Below are 21316 nucleotides of genomic sequence, written 5' to 3'. Positions count from 1 at the left end.
CACCAAAGAACTCGGTATCTCGGAGGGGGAAATGATGCACGCCAGCCAAACTTCGTGATCGGCACGGGCAGAGAGATAGACAGATAGCGATCTAAAGAAAGGAAGGATGCTTGATTCTGCAGGGGGAGCAAGGCGAAGCGTTGTCAGGGGAGAGAGAGTCCGGGCAGCGAACCGCCTCGCACCGGTCCTCGCAGCTCCAATGCGCGCGTAGCGCGCCATCTGTCGGGGCAGCACCGTACATGGAGAGGAGGGGGTCTTCTGTGTTTGCCGCAAGATGGCTCTGCGTGTGCGGAAAGCGCAGAAGAAACGCAGCGGAAACGCACTTCGCTACTCGTGTAATTGCGACTTCTGTAAGTTACATGTTCATAATTACCGATATACACCGCAGTATCACTTTCCACGGCTCGTTTCGAAGGCAACACCGCATTCACTAGAGGCGCGTTTGTACCGCTTGAAAGCATCGAACTCGTGGCTGAGTAGTAGCGTCTCCGTCTCACACTCCGGAGACCCTGGTTCGATTCCCACCCAGCACATCTTGGAAGTTGCTTTTTATTTTATGAAGTGCCTGCCGTGATTTATCGCTCACGGTCAACGCCGCGGACGCCGACACCGACGCCGACGACACCGGCTTTTCTGCGACACGAGCTCATTAACGCTATCGCGTTAAAACCTCTCCAATGCTATTCAGTGCATGCTTAGAAGCATTCGAGCTATTAGACTGGGAAGGCTTAGGAGTGAGGATCAGCGGCGAATATTTCAACAACGTTTGGTTTGCAGATAGCATTGTCCTGTTCAACAACCCTGGAAATGAAATGGTACAAAGGATTGTGGACCTTAACTGATGAAGTGCAAGAGTAGGGTTGAAGATTAATCTGGAGAAGACAAAGGTAATCATCAGTAGCCTGGCAAGAAAACACGAATTCATAGTCCTCAGTCAGCCTCTAGTATCTGTACAGGAGTACGTTTATCTAAGTCAATTACTCGCATGAGAACGAAACCTACCGAAGAATAAAAACTGGTTGGTTGGGTTGGGACCCGCCGTGGTTGCTCAGTGGCTATGGTGTTGGGCTGCTGAGCACGAGGTCGCGGGATCGAATCCCGGCCACGGCGGCCGCATTTCGATGGGGGCGAATTGCGAAAACACCCGAGTGCTTAGATTTAGGTGCACGTTAAAGAACCCCAGGTGGTCAAAATTTCCGGAGTCCTCCACTACGGCGTGCCTCATAATCAGAAAGTGGTTTTGGCACGTAAAACCCGAAATATTATTCTCCAACGGCAAGCTTACCAAAGCCTGACTGGGAGCGAACCACTGTCAGTCAGGAAGAAAAATGTACAATCATTATATTCTATATATACCGGTGCTAACATATGGGCCAGAAACTAGGAGGTTAACAAAAAAAGCTCTAGAACAAGTAAACGACCGCGCAAAGAGCGATGGAACGGACAATGTTAGGCATAACGTTAGGAGACTGGAAGAGAGCGGTGTGAGTCAGACAGGAATCAGGGATAGCCGATATTCTAGTTGACATTAAGAGAAAATAATGGAGCTGGGCAGGCAACGTATTGCGTGGGGCAGATAACTGGTGGGCCATGAGAGTAACAGGATGGGTGAGAAAGAAGGGAAGCTCAAAGACGGCATAAAACTTGTTGGGGTGATGAAATTAGGAAATTTTCAGGCGCAAATTGGAACCACCTAGCGCAAGACAGGGTTAATTAGAGATCGCTGGGAGAGGCCTTCGTCCAGTAATGGGCACAAAAATATACTGATGATGATGATGATGTCACAACAGAGGCTGCATATTGACAGAGCCACAGATTCTATCACTTCTCTAAGCCAGAAAAGCAAACAATGTGTTTTCAAATAGTTCGGTGTAGAAAGAAACATGATGACATTTGGAACGTGGACAGGACTTAAAAATATATATCATTGAAATATTACTCTATCTTGAGCTATATTTTGCAGAACGCACATACGCAGTAGCTTATGTTCAACGGATAGGTTAATTGCCGGGAGATACAGACATTGCCTGCTTCACATATTGCAATTTGCAGGTGGCTACTTTAAAGAATTCACTCAGTACCGTTTTAAATACTAAAACAAAAAGGGATCAGGAAACACTTAGTCAACTACGCGCAGTAAGGAAACGTTGTCGATTTGTCGTAGAGACTGCTGTCAGCATGTGAGCCAAATATTGTAATGCGTCACGCTATTCTATTCCAGTCGCGCCTCAAAACAGCAAAAAAAAAAAAACTTCGCTTGCTTTTCCGCAATCTCGTCATGCAGCGTCATCGCCAGTAGCTGGACCCACCCGCGCTAATGGCTGGTTTCCTGATTGCGAGAACGTTCGCAGAAACACATATTTGCTAATCTTGAGTTAAATAATGGAAATATCTATATGTCATCATCATCATCAGCAGCATGGCAACGCCCACTGCAGGGCAAAGGCCTCTCCCATACTTTTTCCAACTACCGCGGTCATGTGATAATTGTGCCCATGTTGTCCCTGCAAACTTCTTAATCTCATCCACCCACCTGACTTTCTTCCGCCCCCTGATACGCTTCCCTTCTCTTGGAATCCAGTCCGTTACTCTTAATGACCATCGGTTATCTTCCCTCCTCATTACATGTCCTGCCCTTGCCCCCCCATTTATTTTTCTAAATTTCGACTATAGTCGAATACAACTTTAGAAAAAAAGGAGAGGCCCCACCCAGATGACCGAAGCACGACAGCCGATTGCCTCCGCGACTAAAACAGTACCGCTCGAAACATCGCGCTCCTGAAACGCGTAATTCTCGGAATGAATAAAGACTTTTGCAATTTGATGACTGGTTTATTAGAGCTCTCATATGCTAGAGCACATGCCGGATAGCGGCAGAAAAATAATCCCGTGCCTTTCACAGCGCTGCCCGTCATCTGCTCTTTAGCTTCATTGCATGCGACAAAAGTAGAAAGAGCAGCTCTGCAACGCTTTTGCGCTTGTTCACGTGTACACGGAGTATCTACTACTCGTTTCTCAAGCTTAAAATGAATCAGTTGCTATTGAAAAAGTACTTATATAAAACAATGCATTTATCGCAACCATTACAAACCTGAGGCGAGAATACGGTCGAGGCAGGAAGGTGCAAAAATGCTTCATTCATCGTTTTAAATGAATACTCTTGGGTTTAAATAGCATAAAATTTATATCTTTTTGGTTTTGTGTTTTCACAATTTCACAGCACGCATTCTACAGCTTGCGCGTGCAGTGAGAACCGGTGGACAGCAATCAATCGACGGTGCTACACAACGCTCGAACACCGTCGCTAGACGCTCGGCTATCACACTGCTGACCATAGAGAGGTTTCGCTTGTCCGGTATTCCGGTAAAACGCAGACGTTAGGGCGTTGGGACAGCAACACAATTAAGCCAGTGCCGAACATTTACACCAGCAGCGAAAAATACGCTCGCGACATTAACGGTTTCTGTCTGTTTGAGCACTGCGCCACCAGGTGGCTGCACCATGCAGACCGCTCGATTGCTCACGTTTCACGCCTCCGCCCCAACGCTCCGCCTGCGTTTTACCGGAATACCGGAAAAGCTAAACCTCTCTGTCGATAGTTCACGCTAACTTGACGGCGACAAATCTTTGCGTTGAAGGCTTCTTCTGCAAATAGTTTCTGTGGTGCGCACACTTTTCTGATTTCTTCTCAGAATGGTTTTGCTCCATCACTTCACCCCGTCCGACGAAAAACGCAGCGACACAGTATACGAACACATATGCCGCTACCGTAGGCACCAGTCTTTGGAAAACTTTCTCGCCGTAACTTCACTCGGGAGCGAAATAAAACAACCTGGAACAAGCATGCAGGATGTGTGTTCGCAGCGGACGCCGCGGGATCCTGTTTACAGGCAAAGCGTAGCGCAGCTCCAGCGATGCTCGCTGCAATGTTCCTTCGCCGGATCACGGCTCAGAATAAATGCACGTGGCACAAATGGCGCATAGTAAGCTCGCAGTAATATTTCCGGCATGATAGACCATCACAAACAGTTCTGGAATTCACTCTGATGAGGGGCTGAAGCACGCAGCTGACGCGACCTCGCCCAGTTCGAAGCGTGGGCGGTCATCTTCTCCGTCGGCGGGGTCACCGGCCGTCTGGCTCATGACGTTTCTCCAGAGCGCGCGCCCATTGGTGGATGCTCGTGTGCCTCCGCCTCGGAGGAGTAAACGCCCCCTTTTTTCTAAAGTTGCATCCGACTATAAGATATCATAAACTCGCATTTGTTCCCTCACCCAATCAGCCCTTTTGGTATCCCTTAACGTTACACCCATCATTCTTCTTTCCATAGCTCATTGCGTCGTCCTCAGTTTAAGTAGAACCTTTTTCTTAAGCCTCTAGGTTTCTTCTCAGTACGTGGGTACTGGTAAGACACAGCTGTTACACACTTTTCTCTTGAGAGATAATGGCGACCTGCTGTTGATGATCTGGGTATGCCTGCCTAACACACCCCAGCCCATTCTAATTCTTCTGATTATTTCAGTCTCTTGATCCGGATCCGCGGTCACTACCTGCCTTAAGTAGATGCATTCCCTTACCACTTTCAATGCCTCGCTGCCTCTCCTAAACTGCTCTTCTCTTCCGAGACTTAAACATTACTTTAGTTTTCTGCAGATTAATTTTTAGACCCACCCTTCTGCTTTGCCTCTCCAGGTCAGTGAGCATGCATTGCAATTGGTCTCCTGAGTTACTAAGCAAGGCAACATTGTCAGCGAATCGCACGTTACTAAGGTATTCTCCATTAACTCTAATCCCCAGTTCTTCCCAATCTAGGTCTCTGAATATCTCCTGTAAATACGCTGTGAATAGCACTGTAGAGATCGTATCTCCCGGTCTGATGCCCTTCTTTATTAGGATTTTGTTGCGTTGTTTATTTATTATTTTTTACAAGATACCTTACAGGCCCCTAGAGGCATTGTGTAAGGGGGGAGAGTACACTCAAAGGTTATTTGATAATTAGAATACATATGTGAATACATATACAAAAAACAGTGTAAGAAATGCGCTAACATGCAGCAATGCAGTGTTAAAAATTGTGCAAGACAAACTGAATACTATTAAACGCGAGAGGTTAGTGAACAAGAAATTTTCTCAAAGTAAAATATAATTAATATTGACACGTGTACTTATCTTTATCGGGCAACCACGTTTCGCCGCTTAACAACTGTAATCGCAGAGCGAGGGACGCGCCTGCATGTATCCGACGTTTCTGGAAAGTTATCGACGCTTCTATCCGCGTGTCTGTTGTCGCCGAACCTTGTGTTATCAGATTTCATCGCGTGACACGAATGGTGTAGAACTTTGTGGAAGACACGCGGGTCCCATCAGTTAATCTGGAACATTCGATGACTGATCTATAAAAGCCGACGCGCTTGACCCGCTGATCAGATTTTCGACGATCGCCGAGCGTGTTCGCCGCTATCGTTGCGCTATAAGTGTAGCCTGTTTTGTGGGCACAGGTTCGCCCAATAAAAGTTAGTTTTCTTGTTCACAGTATTGCTACTGTCTTATTCAACGTCACCACCACGTGGCATCTGACGGCGGCGTAGCTCATCGCTTGCGGCTGAGGCTGCGGCGGTTCTGGTTGCACTTGAGGAACTCCAAGCGATCGGTGCACCTCTTCTTTTACGATGTCGGCGATCGAGGCCACTTGAGGCTGCGACGAAGGCAAGACCCTCCGCAGTTCCTCGCGCACAATGGCCCTGATGGTCTCGCGCAGATCGTCCGTGGCCAGCGATTGAATTCCTGCGTAGTGGGTAGAGCCTGTACGGCGGTTGAATTGCCGGTTCCGCATTTCGAGTGTCTTCTTGATGTTCGTCGCCTCAGAAAGAAACTCTTCGACGGTCTTCGGTGGGCTTCTTACCATCCCGGCGAAAAGTTCCTCCTTTACCCCACGCATCAGTAGGCGGACTTTCTTCTCCTCGGCCATATCCGGGTCGGCGTGGCGGAACAAACGGCTCATTTATTCCGTAAAAATGGCAACGTTCTCGTTTGGTAGCTGCACTCGGGCGTCCAGCATAGCTTCAGCCCTTTCCTTGCGCACGACGCTTGTAAAGGTGCGTAGGAAGCCGCTACGGAACAGGTCCCACGTTGTCAAGGTCGATTCCCTGTTCTCAAACCAAGTTCTGGCGGTGTCTTCTAAGGCGAAGTAGACATGCCGCAGCTTCTCGTCGGAGTCCCAGTTGTTGAATGTTGCGATTCGTTCGTAGGTCTCCAGCCATGATTCCGGGTCTTCAGTCGCTGCTCCGTGGAAGGTTGGTGGGTCCCGAGGTTGTTGTAGGATAACAGGGGACGCCGGGGCAGCCATTGGCGTTGTCTTGACCACGATCTTCTTTGTCGTCTCAGGTAGAAGTCCGTGCTCTGGGGGCAGTCCTTGCAGTCTGCGGCTAGCACGCTGGTCTTCGGCGATGTTGGTTCTGTCCTCGGGCTTCGGGCTTGGGTCGCGACTTTGCGGGGGCGTTCGGTACATGAACGCACAAGCACCTCCACCAGATGTCACGTGGTGGTGACGTTGAATAAGACAGTAGCAATACTGTGAACAAGAAAACTAACTTTTATTGGGCGAACCTGTGCCCACAAAACAGGCTACACTTATAGCGCAACGATAGCGGCGAACACGCTCGGCGATCGTCGAAAATCTGATCAGCGGGTCAAGCGCGTCGGCTTTTATAGATCAGTCATCGAATGTTCCAGATTAACTGATGGGACCCGCGTGTCTTCCACAAAGTTCTACACCATTCGTGTCACGCGATGAAATCTGATAACACAAGGTTCGGCGACAACAGACACGCGGATAGAAGCGTCGATAACTTTCCAGAAACGTCGGATACATGCAGGCGCGTCCCTCGCTCTGCGATTACAGTTGTTAAGCGGCGAAACGTGGTTGCCTGATAAAGATAAGTACACGTGTCAATATATTTACAGAGCGAGGGGGACAATATTTGGCTATAATAAAGCAGTATTTAAGGGGTAGTAGCACATTAATAACAGGAAACTCAAGAAAAAATAACACGTTAGGTTAAGCAGAATCTGAAAAATGCGTTGCTAGAAGATGCCAAAATTTTCCCTGGTCACTCTCATAAGTGATGATGTTAGGAAGATTGTCCCAAAGGCGAATGTCTCTTGGAAGATCCGAGTAGTTAAATGAATTAATCTTTCCGTAGATACGCATGAAATTGAACTGATTGTACAGCAGGTGTGAGCTGTAATGTGGAGGTTCAAAGGCAGGACTGATGGTGCTGTATTATGGACATATTTATGAAATAATGCTAACAGGGCCATATCACGACGATCATGCAAGGGCTGTAGTGAGAGGTAGAGTTTAATTTGTGTTATACTTTTGCTATAGTCATAAAAACGTGAAATAAAACCCGCAGACCTATATTGAATAGATTTGAGTTTTTCAAAAAAGTATTTTTGGTGGGGAGACCAGACAGATGCGGCGTATTCAAGCTGAGGTCAAACAAATGTTAGGTAAGCTTGTTTACGAATGTCTTTAGTAGAATTACCCCGTGGTTTTTTTCCCTTTGTAGCTTCCGACGCCCTAGTGGGGACGGAAAGAGAGAGAAAGGCGATTATCGGTGCTGCAACTCCGCGTATACTTGAAGGAATCGAAAAACTTCGCGGCCAGGAATTCGTGGGACGACGGTCGTGAATAGTGAGGCCACTGTGTGGTTAGTTAGAAAATTGTTTTAGAGCCGCTTTAATATCACACACCTGAAAAGCAGTAGTGGACGGCGAAGTTCCATCTGTTTACCATAATCCAAGCCTAGCACCAGTTTACAGACATTCGTCCTTAAAATGTGTTACGAAAGACATTGGTGCTACAGTTAGGTTTCCCAAAAGCCTGCTCTTGGCAGTTAGATACACCACACTGCATTTTTTTTTAGTTTCCGAGACGGATATCTCGTATCGGATTGGTGCTGGTCTTGGAATTTCGAGCTGAAGGAGAACGTCAGATTGGGCGTGTTGGTGGTTTTCCATAATGTTTAAAAACGGCGCTAAAGCTCGCCTTCTGTGTCCCATCCTTTATTCAGTTGTCCGGTGTACTATTACCCCGGCTTCAATGTCTCATTTGAAACACATGCCCTGCAATTTTAATTAAGAAGGTAATTACTGGATAATTTGATTAGATAACTAGACACTGCAATTCCTTGTACAGAATGTTCCTGCCCCTAAAAAAAGCGCTTAGAATGCTATCTGCAACATGATATACGAGAAAATTCTATTCGAACATAATAAACCGAAGACACCCAAGCCTTTCTTTTGAGTTGCGAATGTGAAAACAATGCCCAATTGAACGCCGCTGAGGGGTCTTTCGAGTTTTGCGCTGCGAGTAATGTGCCATAGCGGTACGTGTTGCTGTGGTGCCAACGCCGCTTGCCGACGACTTCCTGCGCGACGAGAAAACGAGGACGCAGCAGCGGCCACCAAGGCCGGCGGGCCAGCGCAGTAGCCAAGCCCAGTGGGGTGAGAGAGAGACGCACCACGCGCCGAATTTCGAGAGCGAGACGCGCGCTGGTGACGTGGCGTCGCGGCGATGCTCTCTACCCCTACAGCCACACCAGGCATACTATTGCGGCAGCAAGTGTCCCGTTTCGCCCACTCTGCTCCGTCGAGGCACGCTCGTCGTGACGTGGCGTGCTCGGGACGTGGCGTTGCAGCCAATGGGAAATTATGCGCCGTTTAGCTGCTACAGACGGTGGCTCTTTCGCTCAATAGGCCATTTGATGCCTTCGCATCAAAAAAAGACGTGACATATCCTGCGTCACGCATTTCTACATGCATACAAACCATACTCTTGAGAATGCGCCCTATAGCAATGAAAGCACCGTCCTAGTCGCGCTTTCACTGCCAAATGAGCGTCGGGTTTGCTGCATGCACATCTGGCTTTGCAATATGCTGAGAAGGGCACTGCTATGCGTAGTTTTTCTTCGATAGTATCAAGTGCCATTCGCGGCAATTCGACGCACCTTGTCCTTTGTTATGCGCCAGAACAGCTGGTGCCACCAGCACAGTTTTTGATTCCCGCATTCAAGAGGCACTATTTTCGCTCACGCCGAGTCTTCTCACGTTCCTTTTTTTTTTCGTTTTCTGCTCTTGCAGCTCCTTTCGCTGCTGCTGAGCCTGCTGCTCATCTACGACGTCTTTTTCGTCTTCATCACGCCATTTCTGCGAGCGGTAAGAACACTTGCAGTTGCAGCCACCACATTTCTGTGTTCCTGCTCGGTACTACCTCCATATTCGGCCATGCAGCTTCATACTAGAGCGCGAAGCCATGTGAGCTTGCGTAGCTCTTGTGTATGCGAACGCAAATATCGGACTGTGTTGGATATCCGTAGGTAAGTTGTTTTGTTGCGGTGGCAACTACACGGACACTGGAGGCACTTTCACGCTGCCGCAGCCATGTTGCCATACTGGGCGTGAAGGCGCATGCGTGGCCAGTGCGCCGAGTGTTGGAGGTCACGTCATCTGTGGCGGTTTAGAAGGCGATCGTGTCAACGCGAACCGGCAAGGATGCTGCCTCGATGTGCGAGCGTCACGTGACATTCTGAGTTCTCGTAGACGCAGCACAGTGAAATACTGAAGGGAGCGGTAGCACGGAGCGATCGCCTTGCGGTAGTGGACAGGCCCCCTCCCCGCTGGCCTACTCATTACGCTGCAGCCTTGTTACCGCATGTGCTCACATTTATTGACTCTGCTCTGTTCATATGGTTCAATGATGGCCAACCGGGCGAATTGGAACTTCATGTCAGCAGCGCGTAGCCAACACTGAAGTTTTCAATAAAGTTGCCATTGTCAGACAGATTTGTTACAACTATTGCATTCTGGGATGTTATTTGCTGCGTACTTCTACCATGGTCAGCTGTTTCTCTGGCTGAATGACTTTCTGCAATTATATTTCCCTGGGCCAGTAAGTGAACGTTTGCTGCAGTTTAACTTGCGAATAAAAGTGTGACCCTAAATTACTTCATATGGTATTTTACTGTGGTTTGCCCTTCGAAAGTAACAGCGACTTTTCTTTAACCACTTGAACTTGGATGCTAGACCACGTGATTCCAGGAAATGTAGCTTTATCCTTTAAAGCTGGTATCCCTGATTTATTACAACGACGCCCGGCACTCATTTATTGGCAGGTAAAAGCAAGTAATTTAGCTTACGGTACAATTTTATGCCTAATGAGTGGCAGCATTTCACGTCACTTCATAGTGCGTCACGCAGACTTGTTGCTCTAGGAAACCCCATGTATAGCTTTCCTCGTGTGTTCGTCGCAACATCAGCAGGGAACACCCTTTTCACTACACAAGCGGACAGAAACTGTTCTCTCCATGACGAAAGATAAGCCACTAAACAAGCGACGTGAACTCATTAGTACTTCAACTGTTAGCGTGCCTACGAAGCTTTGTTTCCTACCTGATAATCCACGCGGTAACCTTTCCCCGTCCCGGACGTGTGACAATCTATCTCTTTGCAACGGCTTGCAGAATCGCGAAAGCGTGATGGTCGAGGTGGCCAAAGGAGGCAGCGTCATGGAGACGCTGCCCATGGTCATCAAATTTCCTCGGATCGTGCGAGGCCCCTACCAGAAATGCTTCCTGCTCAAATTCTCCATCCTGGGCCTCGGCGACATCTTGGCACCAGGCGAGTAACTCCAGTTGGAGAGAAAAACAACGGGCTATGCACCCATGGCTCGCTACACGAACCTTTTTTTAATATTGCACCCCACATGAATGCGGCCTCCGCAACCGGCAATCCAGTACGCGACCACGTGTTAGGCTGCGGCAAGCCATTGCCATTCGGAGATCGCAGTGAGTTTCCCGAAGACAATGTTAGTGTGGAGCGTACTTGACGACCTATAAAACAGACATTACATGCGCAGGCGACAACGGATGCAAATGAATGTGTGTAATAGAGTTTCTCATAGACGCTTCGCTGAGAAGTTCATGTGAAGAGCCTTGTTCTTTCTACATTTGCTTCAAGTGAGAGCTGTTGGCACGCCGCTATGTCTGTTTTACACCTACGGATGCGGTGAGAATCCGGCTTTCCCTCGCTCATGTTCAGATTTAATTTGGGAGCTCAGAACCGGTGCGTCGCGGAATTGCGGCAAGCGGATAAAAGAGATTACAAATGCAAAGCTTCTTATGAAGACCAGGGCTTCGTAGTCCTGGGAAAGGACAAGCTGCTTTCTCTTGCAGGACCAGAAGTGGATAGATCAGAAATTACCTGTCTAACAAAGCTGACATCTTTTACGCTCTAATCATTGCATATCAGCCAATAATAGTAATAACTGTTCAATTATTTGCGGTGTTTAGCCACAGTCTGCTTTCTTATGTTTCATCGCAGGTCTCCTTTTGTCCTACTGCCACGCATTCGATCTTCTTGCCCTTGGAAAAAGATTCTACTTTTACATTTCGAGCGCTTGTAAGTAGTGGGCTCATTCCGGAACACTTCCACGTGTGGCGTTGTCACAGCTGTGACTTCGATTGATTGTCGCAAACATATACTTGTTTGATATATCGCTTTATACAACAGTTTGTAGATGTTGAGCAAAACGAGAACAAGTTGAAAGCAGGAGCCAACGTTTCGACAAGTGAGCTTGTCTTCTTCAAGGCCTTGAAGCCCCGCGTTGAGGAAGACAAGTCTGCTAATCGAAACGTTGGCTCCTGCTTTCACCTTGTTCTCGTTTTGCTCATCGTCTTGAATGTCCATCTAGCGCGTTCCCTGTGTTTTCCCTGGACTTTGTAGATATGTATGACATGTAGGTGGAACAATATCGTCTGTTTGAACAGCCTTCTTAACCCTGCATAGTGGAGCACTGGTTGCAAGATAAAATTATTTTTCACAATCACTCATGCAACTGTTATGATCTCTTTCGGTTGTCGATACACCAAGGTTAACAAAAAGCTGACACGTGAAATGCGCTTACAAAGTGGTGAAAATACTTCTACGTCGTCGCAGTTTGAATCATCTCTCATGATATTGAGGCACACCTGAGCGCCGTAACAGGAAAGTTATATTTTGGGGGGTTGGCACCCTTTTGGTCAGATTACCTTTCTCTCTGACTTACTGTTCCCAGAAAGGCAGACTTTGTCTACTAAGCGATTACGCGAATTATAATTAATAGCATCATGTGCGCTTGTTTGCGATGGCTGTGGAAACCACAGAAGGCCCGGCACAAGTATGTCACGTTTATCGTTCAAGTATAACCATCCAAATACTCTGCTACAAAGTTTACGGGTTTTAAAGAATAAATCATTAAAGCAAGACGTACGGAAGGACTTATGAATGTCGACCCATACTATTCCTCAAAAAACAGATGGCTTACTCATGGGGCATTATTGAAATGCAATGAGCAAATCGAAGCGAAAAGACACACGTGAAGGTCAATTATTGTAATTTCAGCAACACTTGTGACGTCATCTGACAATGCTGGGCTTCACAAAGATTTACTCTGCACAGAGTTCGTGTCCGTTCGCAGTAAGCTTCATATACATAAGCATACGCCGACATGGTCAACGAGTGGTTAAAATTAGAACATATTACTGACAAGGCATTGATCATTTAAAGGGAAGGTAATAGCTTACTAGTGTCACTAAATCATAAGTATCGCAGAGAATTACAGGCCGCAAGACAAACTTTAGAAATAGCAAATGACTTTTTCGCAGTAGTCACAACAGCTGTTCACAAGTAATTTTTTCTTGTTGATCAACGTGTTCACTCGCACTGCAGCCCACTTCGTGTAATAGCCTAGAAATGCACTGGTATTATTTCTAAGTACGTCAAAATAAATGGTTTAATTGAACAAGGTCCTCCTCTGAGAGACCCATTGCAAGTGTTTGTTCCCTTTCTTGCTGGAAAACTAAGTAGAGGCTCTTCTTTTAACCCAATATCTAGATCCAGAGAAAACAGTTTTGGCTACCTCACGTGAAGTTTAGTTGGCCCGATGTGCCATACGCAGCGTTCTTCACCATGGAACTTAATATGCGCATGAATCGCCTTGAGGCCTTCTGGTGACTCCCAGAAAGCAGCAAGTCAACAGTGGGATGTCAACTGCCGTGAAGACAAACAGTGCAGTACTTTCCAGGCATACGGTGCCACAGTGAAGTCCAGAGGAGAGCATGAGCCGTAATCGAACAAGCTGCGCCTACTTGGATTTTTCGCTTGTCCTGTTTCTGCAGCTTACGGCTTGGGCATGGTGGCCACTTTCGCCGCGCTGGAGCTGATGCACAACGCGCAGCCAGCGCTGCTCTACCTCGTGCCCTTCACGATCATCCCCACGGTGACCACGGCTTGGTTCAAGGGACACCTGTTCGCCATATGGAACGGAGTCAAGGTGCTCCGTAGCATTCCGTCTTTAGTTTCGTACGGCGTGTCTCACCACACTGTCATTTATTTGCATAGTGCGACGACATAGTTGCTGCTCTAAGTATAGGGTACTGACTTGGAAAAATTTAAGCAGACTCAACTCTAGATGACATTTGCGTAGTGCGAACCATGCTTGATTTCCTAGGAAACAGTTGCTAGGAATCATATCGGAGTTCAGCAGCAAACGGTTAATGATGTTGCGACCTGCGTATCCTACGGACCTTTCTGTCTGTAGAGGGTATCCCAGCTGGCATTATCAAAACTGTTCAAATAAAAGAAGGCCTTGCGAAAACACGGTGCAGGACAAGATTTTAAGACCTACGGTGTTCGGTCATCCGACTTTGAGGACCGAGCGCCGTATATCTAGTAACTGCGCCTTACCTTTTCTTTCTTTTTTCGTTGCGCAGCTTGCCTAATGTTAGCTGCGACCCACGGTGTGTATATATATATATATATATATATATATATATATATATATATATATATATGAACTTGTAGGTTGAGGGCGCACGTGGGAAAACAGACGACGCTTTATTTCCTACATTTCTGCCGTGGTCCGGCCTTCGTCAGGGAATACATGAAACGGTACGGTGTTGTGCTTAAATAGGTACACGGCATAGCGGGCCCCCCTATGCACTTATCCACTGCCAATACACATAGTTGCTGTATGGAGCTCGCACTCGCAACAAATCAACCGTGCATGTAAAAAAAAGAAAATGTGCGACGGGACGGTTGTAACAGGTTCGCAGAGCAACACTATGTACAACAAAAACAGGGTTTACAGAAAAGATGACACGTGGTTAAAACAGCGAAAAAAAAAGAAAGAAAGAAAATGCATGACGATATGGTTGTAACAGGTTTTTAAGGCAACACGTTAATTTCTGCGAAAATGGGAATGTAGGAAGAAGTTTCATGGGAAGGGAAAAAGTGTCATTCACCCAAGTGTGGCGTTTCTAGTAATAATTTATTTTAAGGTTTAGTACAGAAATTTAGTGTTTTGCATCGAATATCCGGGCTACATTTTCTAACATGAACCTACCCAAAATTGCAAACGTTTTACCTGTAGCTTCGATGCTACTCCAATGTGGTTTACAATTTTTATTTTTCAAGAATTACACATTTACAGAAAAATGGCAACTCTCACCGCAAACCAGCAGCTGGCAATGCGCCCTGTCTAGGTTCATAATCTTAAGTAGCTCATGGCTCAAGAAATTCCGGTAATATAGCAAGCATTGGTTATATAATTCCGGTAATATAGCAAGCATTGGCTATATAGCAAGCATATAGCAAGAAATCGGTGGACGCTTTCGCAGTCCCGAATCAGTACGAAGGCTCGCGCTGCCGAAACGCCCGAGCGATGCGCTGCTCATTATGGTGGATCCACACGACGGACGAAATCCGTCTTTTTCGCGACGGACGGCGCATCACGTGACTACGCGTCACGGATTTGTGCCGTCCGCGCGTCGTCCGCGACCCCCACGGACGGAAAATGCCGAGTTATTTTTCGCATCCGGATTTTGGGGGTCGAATGATGCGGATTTAGCCTAGCATGTTCTACAGTCTGGCAACAAGCGTGGCTTTGGGATCTTTATGAAACAGCTTCATTGCTGCTGACACCGTTCGTGCCTGTTTGCGCGCGCACGACTCGCACAAGTGCGACTGAAATGAACCTGAGCGACGAGACAACTTTGTTCTTACATCTCGTGGAGGAGTTCCCCGCGTTGTGGGACATGACTCTCACCGATTACGCGGACACGAGAGCGTAACAAGACCTCTTTCGATGAAACAAGTACTCGTCATCATCCAATTCGGACAAAACAACAGCCATTGCGGCCAACCGTCGTTTCCTTTCGATCTTCACTTTCATTCAGAATGAAAAACACGTATGACAGTCTTTGTTACACCAATGGCGCCATCTATAATGAGTAGAAACAAGCAATCACTTTAACTTACGGCCACTGAGATCCGCCCAGGCCGCCGCAACATATCTTCGAGGTCGTGTTCAGCCAATACAGCCACTCTAAGCCTACATGTCGAGATTCTGAGTATCGCTTTCGGAAACGGTGCCCACTCATCATGAATTCATTGCTGTCGAAGCTTCTGGACACAAATTTAAACAAAATACAGGCCTCAGTTTGAAAGTTACGGGCCACACAGTGGACGACAACGACTTTACAGGTTCGAGGCGGACGGCAGTCGCTTCGGGCGGTGCCGCCATCTTTATTTTTCCGGCGCGGTCGCTGCTCAGTCCGTCCGTCGTCTGGATGCGCTTCGCAGCCGGACGGGCGGCGGAATAAGCGTCCGCGGCAAAGATTTGCGCGGAGCCGTCCGTCATGTGGATACACCTTTAGGAAACGCCGAGAGTGGTGAAGTGGGATCACGTAGAACAGCGTGCGCCAAGTCCTAGCAAGGGTACACGATGGCAACTTAATCCGTGCGTATAATCACCCAATGTCTCTTTGCGTGTACCGGAGTGGGGCTCGGAGGCCCCTTTGGGCGGGTAACGTGCGCTCTAATCCGTCGTTGCTCAATATAGAGGTTGCGGATGAACCATAACGAGTACACATAGTGTACACTATGACAAATTCAAGCAGTACGTGTATACGCATACCAGTGACCTATATAGACAGCGATAGGGGTGTTTGAGCTTGTGCTTTAGTATATATCTCGCTCAAGCACATGAGGAGCCCCCAGAATTTTTTTGCATATATTAAGGAGATCAAAGTAAAAAGCACCGCCGCCTAATCTTTGGCACACCACCTTCATGCACTCCGTCAGTTGCCGGACAGCTACTCGAGGCAGCAGGCGAGCGACGAGTCGAAGGACCCGACGCCACGCTCAAGTCCAGGAAACCACGAAGTCGCGGCTACCAGCTCTACGGCTAAGCTGATTCTGGACGACGAGGAAGGCACTGTAAATGGCGCTGGGAAGCAGCAGAAGCGCAAGTCGAAGACATCGGAGGACCCAGGTGAACGAAAGGAACCGAGCGGGGACCGATAGGGTGCATCGGTTTCAAACGCGGATTGAGAACCGGGAGAACTCGAATAAGAAAGAAATAGAAGAAAAGTTTTTTTTTTTGGAATAAATTTCTTTCAGGCGGTGCCTCGCGCCTTCCAGGTGATGTCCTCAGTCCAGAACACCAGTGGCAAAGCCCTGAGCTTGTGCTCCCCACACAGTATTCAGAGCAGCGTTTTCACAGTTCTCTGTCCCGACAGCTCAGAATAACAGCTCAGTTTTAACAATGTCCGACTCACAAGTGGCATGCAGAATGTATCTACATGGCAGCATACAAGTCGCCCTTAAAATCATAGGCGACACATTGAAAAGTCATGCAATTTTATTGTGTCCTGGCCACGAGAGTATATCGGGAAACGAACAGGCACACATTATAGCGCGAGGCTTTATTAACCGAGCTGGAGATACAACGATCAAAAAGACCATCCCCTACTGATTCGCAATATGCTATAGCAGCAACAATGAACCCACAACTGTAGGTCCTACCACACAAACTACTTAATGTGAAGGAGGTGCAGAGATATAGAACAAGTCAGACGCATACCTACGCATATTTAGGTCGATACCATAAACTAAACACAACCTTATGGAAACACTCTTGCCCGTGGTGCGTGTTCTGGCCTTCATTGCCTCACGTAACATGGTAGTCCGCCAAGAGACCTCATAGTATTCACATTTGGTGCTCACCTTGGTGAGGGAGCGCTGGGAGGCCATCCTCACTCTTGCTGACCCCGAGACCCGGACGGACCTCTTGGATCAAGCTGGGCGGGTCGCGATGGCCACTGGAGCCTTGGAATAGGGACCCACCCTGCACCACTCCCTTCCCTTCTCTCTTTTTTTGTCAATAAATGTTTATTTCTCCTCCTCAGTTCCGACCTCAAGACTTAATTGTCCATGTAGAAGGAGCAAGCGCGCAAGCTAGTTGGGTATCAGCGCAATGACCGTGCACACTTTGCCTCGAGAGAGAACTTAACGTCTTGTTAAAGGATGGAACAAACATCCCTTGCGGCAGCTGCACCTAATAGCTGCAAGTGACATATAATCCACTGATTCTCCTAGAATATAAAGAGAAGAAAAGCAATCGATTTCATTTCAAAAGCAGCGCATAACGTGTCTCACTAAGGGCAATGTTCTTTATCCCGTAACCCAGGAGACGAAGGAGGCTCCTGCAAAAACGGAAGCCTTTCAGGCCACGAAGGCGAACCACTCAGGTACGGCTATGGTCACAACGTCGTCAGTGGCTTCGACCACGCCACCGTCGCGTTCCGTCACCGTGGCGTTCCTGGTATGGAGCTGGAGGCATCCAAGATCGTTCCGATGCCACAATTCGGGAGGCGCGAGCCTAATGCCGACGCTGCAACTCCCACGACCGAAGCGGGCTTCGAGCAAAACATGCAGTGCCTGGCCGCTTGCGTAGTAGGCGCGGTGTACAACAAGCGTCCCACGTGGCGCCCTCTGCAGGGCACCCTAGAGAAGGTCGGGCCCCCATCCCACCTGGTGCTCTGCCATCAGGGAAGCAATGGTTTTTGCCGTGATCACGCGGGTGGGGTCGGGCCCACGAGCAGTCTGTTTCCCGCCTAGGTGGAAGCTAATAAATGATAATTGGTAATAAAAAACGCATGAAATTTGATTTTGCGTGTCCCATTTCACACGTAAGGACACCTCTTTTAGCATCCAAAGGAGCGTTGGAAATTACCGCGGTATTTGGCAGAAAATTCTCTGAGTACGTGAAAGTACAGACATGAGTGTCTGTGTCTTCCCTTTTACATCATTCCTCCATCTTTTGGCACAATAATACGATAATAAACACCACCAAGTGAACCAAAAATTTACATTATCCAGAAAGCAACCGGGAGGACGACATACGCAGCTTGCCGTCTACTTCGAACAGACGTCCTTTAATTTCGCTTGTGGCAGATATTATTCAGCATCTCTAGATAGAGTGTTTGCAGACGTGCGAATTGCCTGTAAGAAAAATTGCAGCATTCGATTCAGACACTGCGAGGAATGTTAAAAGGAACCAAGCGAATAAAAGATAAGCGGTCATCTTCATCGAACCGAAATGTGCTCCTGAAATGTGCTACGAAATTGGGTTCCAGCAACCGCACAATATCCCTGCGGTTGAAAATAGGGGAAAACTAATCGCCAGCAATTTTCGCACTAAAAGAACTGCTTTTGTGGCACGGTTTCTTCATGAACTCGGTCCAAAAAACCGTCGTATAGTTTTTACCGTCATAAAATTAAGCTAGTCCGAGGGCAGAGTCCTCATTGTTGCCCTACATCTATGCTATAAATTAGCAGCACACATGTCCCTTATGCAATAATTGAGCAGTACACAAGCCCCCTACAAAAGCTGCAATGAATATCTAAAAACTGCAGTGAACCATGGATGGCAAGTTGATATGTGCCAAATCCTGATAGCGGTCTCTGTACCTGAAGCATACATTTCATGCCGCCATGCATTTCCTGACAACGTTGTGGAATGCACGGTTCATACTAGCACTTGTCCCGTGTCTATTTCTTTCCAGCTTACTGCTGCTTTTGCGCTGACTCTGCCAAGCATGCACCAAAAACGGCTTCAGCAAGTCCTTTTAGTTCGCGTACTATGTGACGTCTGTGGTTAAAAGTATGTTGCACATCCATCGCTTTGGCTGCAAGCGGTGCTATAACTATCACTCCCACTGCTAATCTTGTATACATGCGCAAAGATCGAAGAAAGTTCCAGTACTCGTTGCTGGTGTAGCTAGTTCATGCTTTTACCGCTCTGACACTCTTTTCTGTGCCCGTCAATTTTTGCCCCTTATAGTTCACGTCATAAACGTCGATATATATCAAGAAAGTTGACTGGATGGCGGCCGCCGCGGTAGCAATTTGTCGGCAAACCATCGAATGCGTTATGCTGTAAATATGAGTGCGGCTTCGACGCTCGTCAACTTATCTTTTCATCAAATTTCATTTCCTTTTGCAATATTGTCTAAGTTTCAATTACACATAGTAAATAACACCATCTAAGCGTTCTCTGGCTTCATCGTCTATTTAGTCGCGGATCGCATCGCTTTTGAAGAGGGTACTTCAAGGCTAGTGCTAGAAAGATCTTCGAAGACGGTTGTTGCCCAATTGTAGAACGCAGACAACGTGTGGGGTAACATCCCGCCTACTGCAGCATCTCGGGCAGGTTGCAGTCATTTTTTGAAATTGCACTCAATATAATAGGGAGGCCCGTAACAATAGTATCTACACTATAATGACGGGCTCCGCAATTTCATTTCCTTATTAGAGCTCTGCCTGAACTCAACCGCCATTTTGTTTGCAGGAAAGTTTTATGTGAAGAAGAAAGGTATATGCATCGGTTCCTCTGTAGCTCCTGTCCTTTGCGATATCTTTCTTTCTTTTGTAGGAGCTGAAATCAGTAATGATCTTCGTGATCCTCATGTAGTGTTCATTTACAGATATGTTGATGATTTCTTTGTCATTTTGAAGGATGTTCCTGAGCACGAATTAGATTCTACCGTTGAGAGAACCATGACTGTCTTCTCGAACCACAGCCAGGGTCTCAGGTTTACGAAGGAAGTTCCGAAGAGTGGTCAACTCCAGCTTTTGGATTTCAGGCTAATGTTTCCAAAGGAAGGCATCTGTTGGATGTACAATCCGCGTTCTTTGAAAGGCCTGCTACCGTATGAGAGCGCCCATTCCAAGATTGTAAAACGTACAATTGCTACCAATTCTCTGCAAACTGCTTTAACTAAATCTTGTACCCATTTGGTGACAACTAGCTTTAGCGCTCGAGTGCAACGACTACAAGAGGCAGGCTTCCCGCCACGTCTGATTTCAGCTGTCTGCGAAACGACGCTCCGAAAACTCAAGCACCCGCCTCTTATCAGGGAGCCAGTTTCACGCAGTGCAGTTGCGGTAATTCCGTACCTTCCTAAGGTGCCGCACAAATTTAGGAAAGTGGCGAGCAGGCATAATGTTCACGTTTTCTTCTCGGCGCCTTGCAAATTGTCTAAGCTTTGTGCCATGAACCGAGAGAAACACCCGGCTTGTTCGATTCAGCATCAGAAGTTCACTGAATGCAGGATACGTGTCGTCTACCAAATCCCTCTAAGCTGTGGTCGCAGCTATATCGGACAAACAGGTCGATGTTTCAATGAGCGTGCAATGGAATATTGCCGTAATCTGCGCAACAATGAAGGGAGCTTCCTAGCAGAGCATTGCAGAGACTGCACTAATTTCCGCCCTCAGTTCGACAAAACTAAATTTTTGAAGCTTGGAAAAAACTGGTTCGAGCGGGAGATTGTGGAAGCCTATTTTATCAAGAAAGAGGGCAACAAATGCGTCAGCAGGTCGTCCATTGCGCTTAGTCAGAGGGAGACTACTCTTCTGCAAGGTTTCATTTAGGCCTCATGTTAGAGTGATTTCATGTAGTTTTTTTTTGGTCTGCCTTCCTTTGATTTATTTATTTTTTATTTTGTTGACGATTTTCTAGTGGCTCTTACAGGTTTTGTCGCCATTTTTTCGTGTTTTTTTTATCGTTTTGACGCAGACGCTGTTCTTTAGACCCTTTATCGTTCATCTGTTCTGTTCATTCATTTAATTGTTTGTCACATGCTTTATTTTTCGCGTGGTCACACGTTTTATCAATTTTTTAGGTTAGTGACCATTAGAGATTTTAGTTTTGACGCAGACGCTGTACTTAAACGCCCTTTCTTCCTGTTTTCCACTTCAACCGTTGGTCCTTATTTCCATAGTCATGCGGCTTTCATCATTGACTGGGCCTTAGGTGTTTTAATGGTGTTATGTTTTGCATAGTTGATAGTGAAGCGTAGACGTTACTTTTTATGTCTCGTTTTTTCTCCCCGTTGGCTTGGTACAGACTGTGCTCGGTTAATTGCTTCCCGT

At 47.2% G+C, this 21316-nt stretch overlaps 1 protein-coding gene across 2 annotated transcripts in view; it reads left to right on the top strand.

The window, feature by feature from the left end:
* The window catches only part of LOC135901005 (signal peptide peptidase-like 2A), a 45019-nt gene extending 26989 nt beyond the window's left edge, over positions 1–18030 (top strand). For both annotated transcript variants that reach the window (XM_065430634.1, XM_065430633.1), the window contains 6 exons: positions 9143–9217; positions 10522–10678; positions 11381–11458; positions 13216–13370; positions 16181–16370; positions 17568–18030. In XM_065430634.1, the coding sequence (XP_065286706.1) occupies positions 9143–9217; positions 10522–10678; positions 11381–11458; positions 13216–13370; positions 16181–16370; positions 17568–17998 (1086 nt within the window). In that variant the 3' untranslated portion in view covers positions 17999–18030. The remainder of the gene's footprint in view (positions 1–9142; positions 9218–10521; positions 10679–11380; positions 11459–13215; positions 13371–16180; positions 16371–17567) is intronic.
* The last annotated feature ends 3286 nt before the right edge of the window (positions 18031–21316 follow it).

The sequence above is a fragment of the Dermacentor albipictus genome, chromosome 2 (genome assembly GCF_038994185.2).
Source record: "Dermacentor albipictus isolate Rhodes 1998 colony chromosome 2, USDA_Dalb.pri_finalv2, whole genome shotgun sequence".
Lineage (NCBI taxonomy): Eukaryota > Metazoa > Arthropoda > Arachnida > Ixodida > Ixodidae > Dermacentor > Dermacentor albipictus.
The sequence above is the reverse complement of the archived record's forward strand: the minus strand, read 5'-3'. Positions and strand labels throughout refer to the sequence as shown.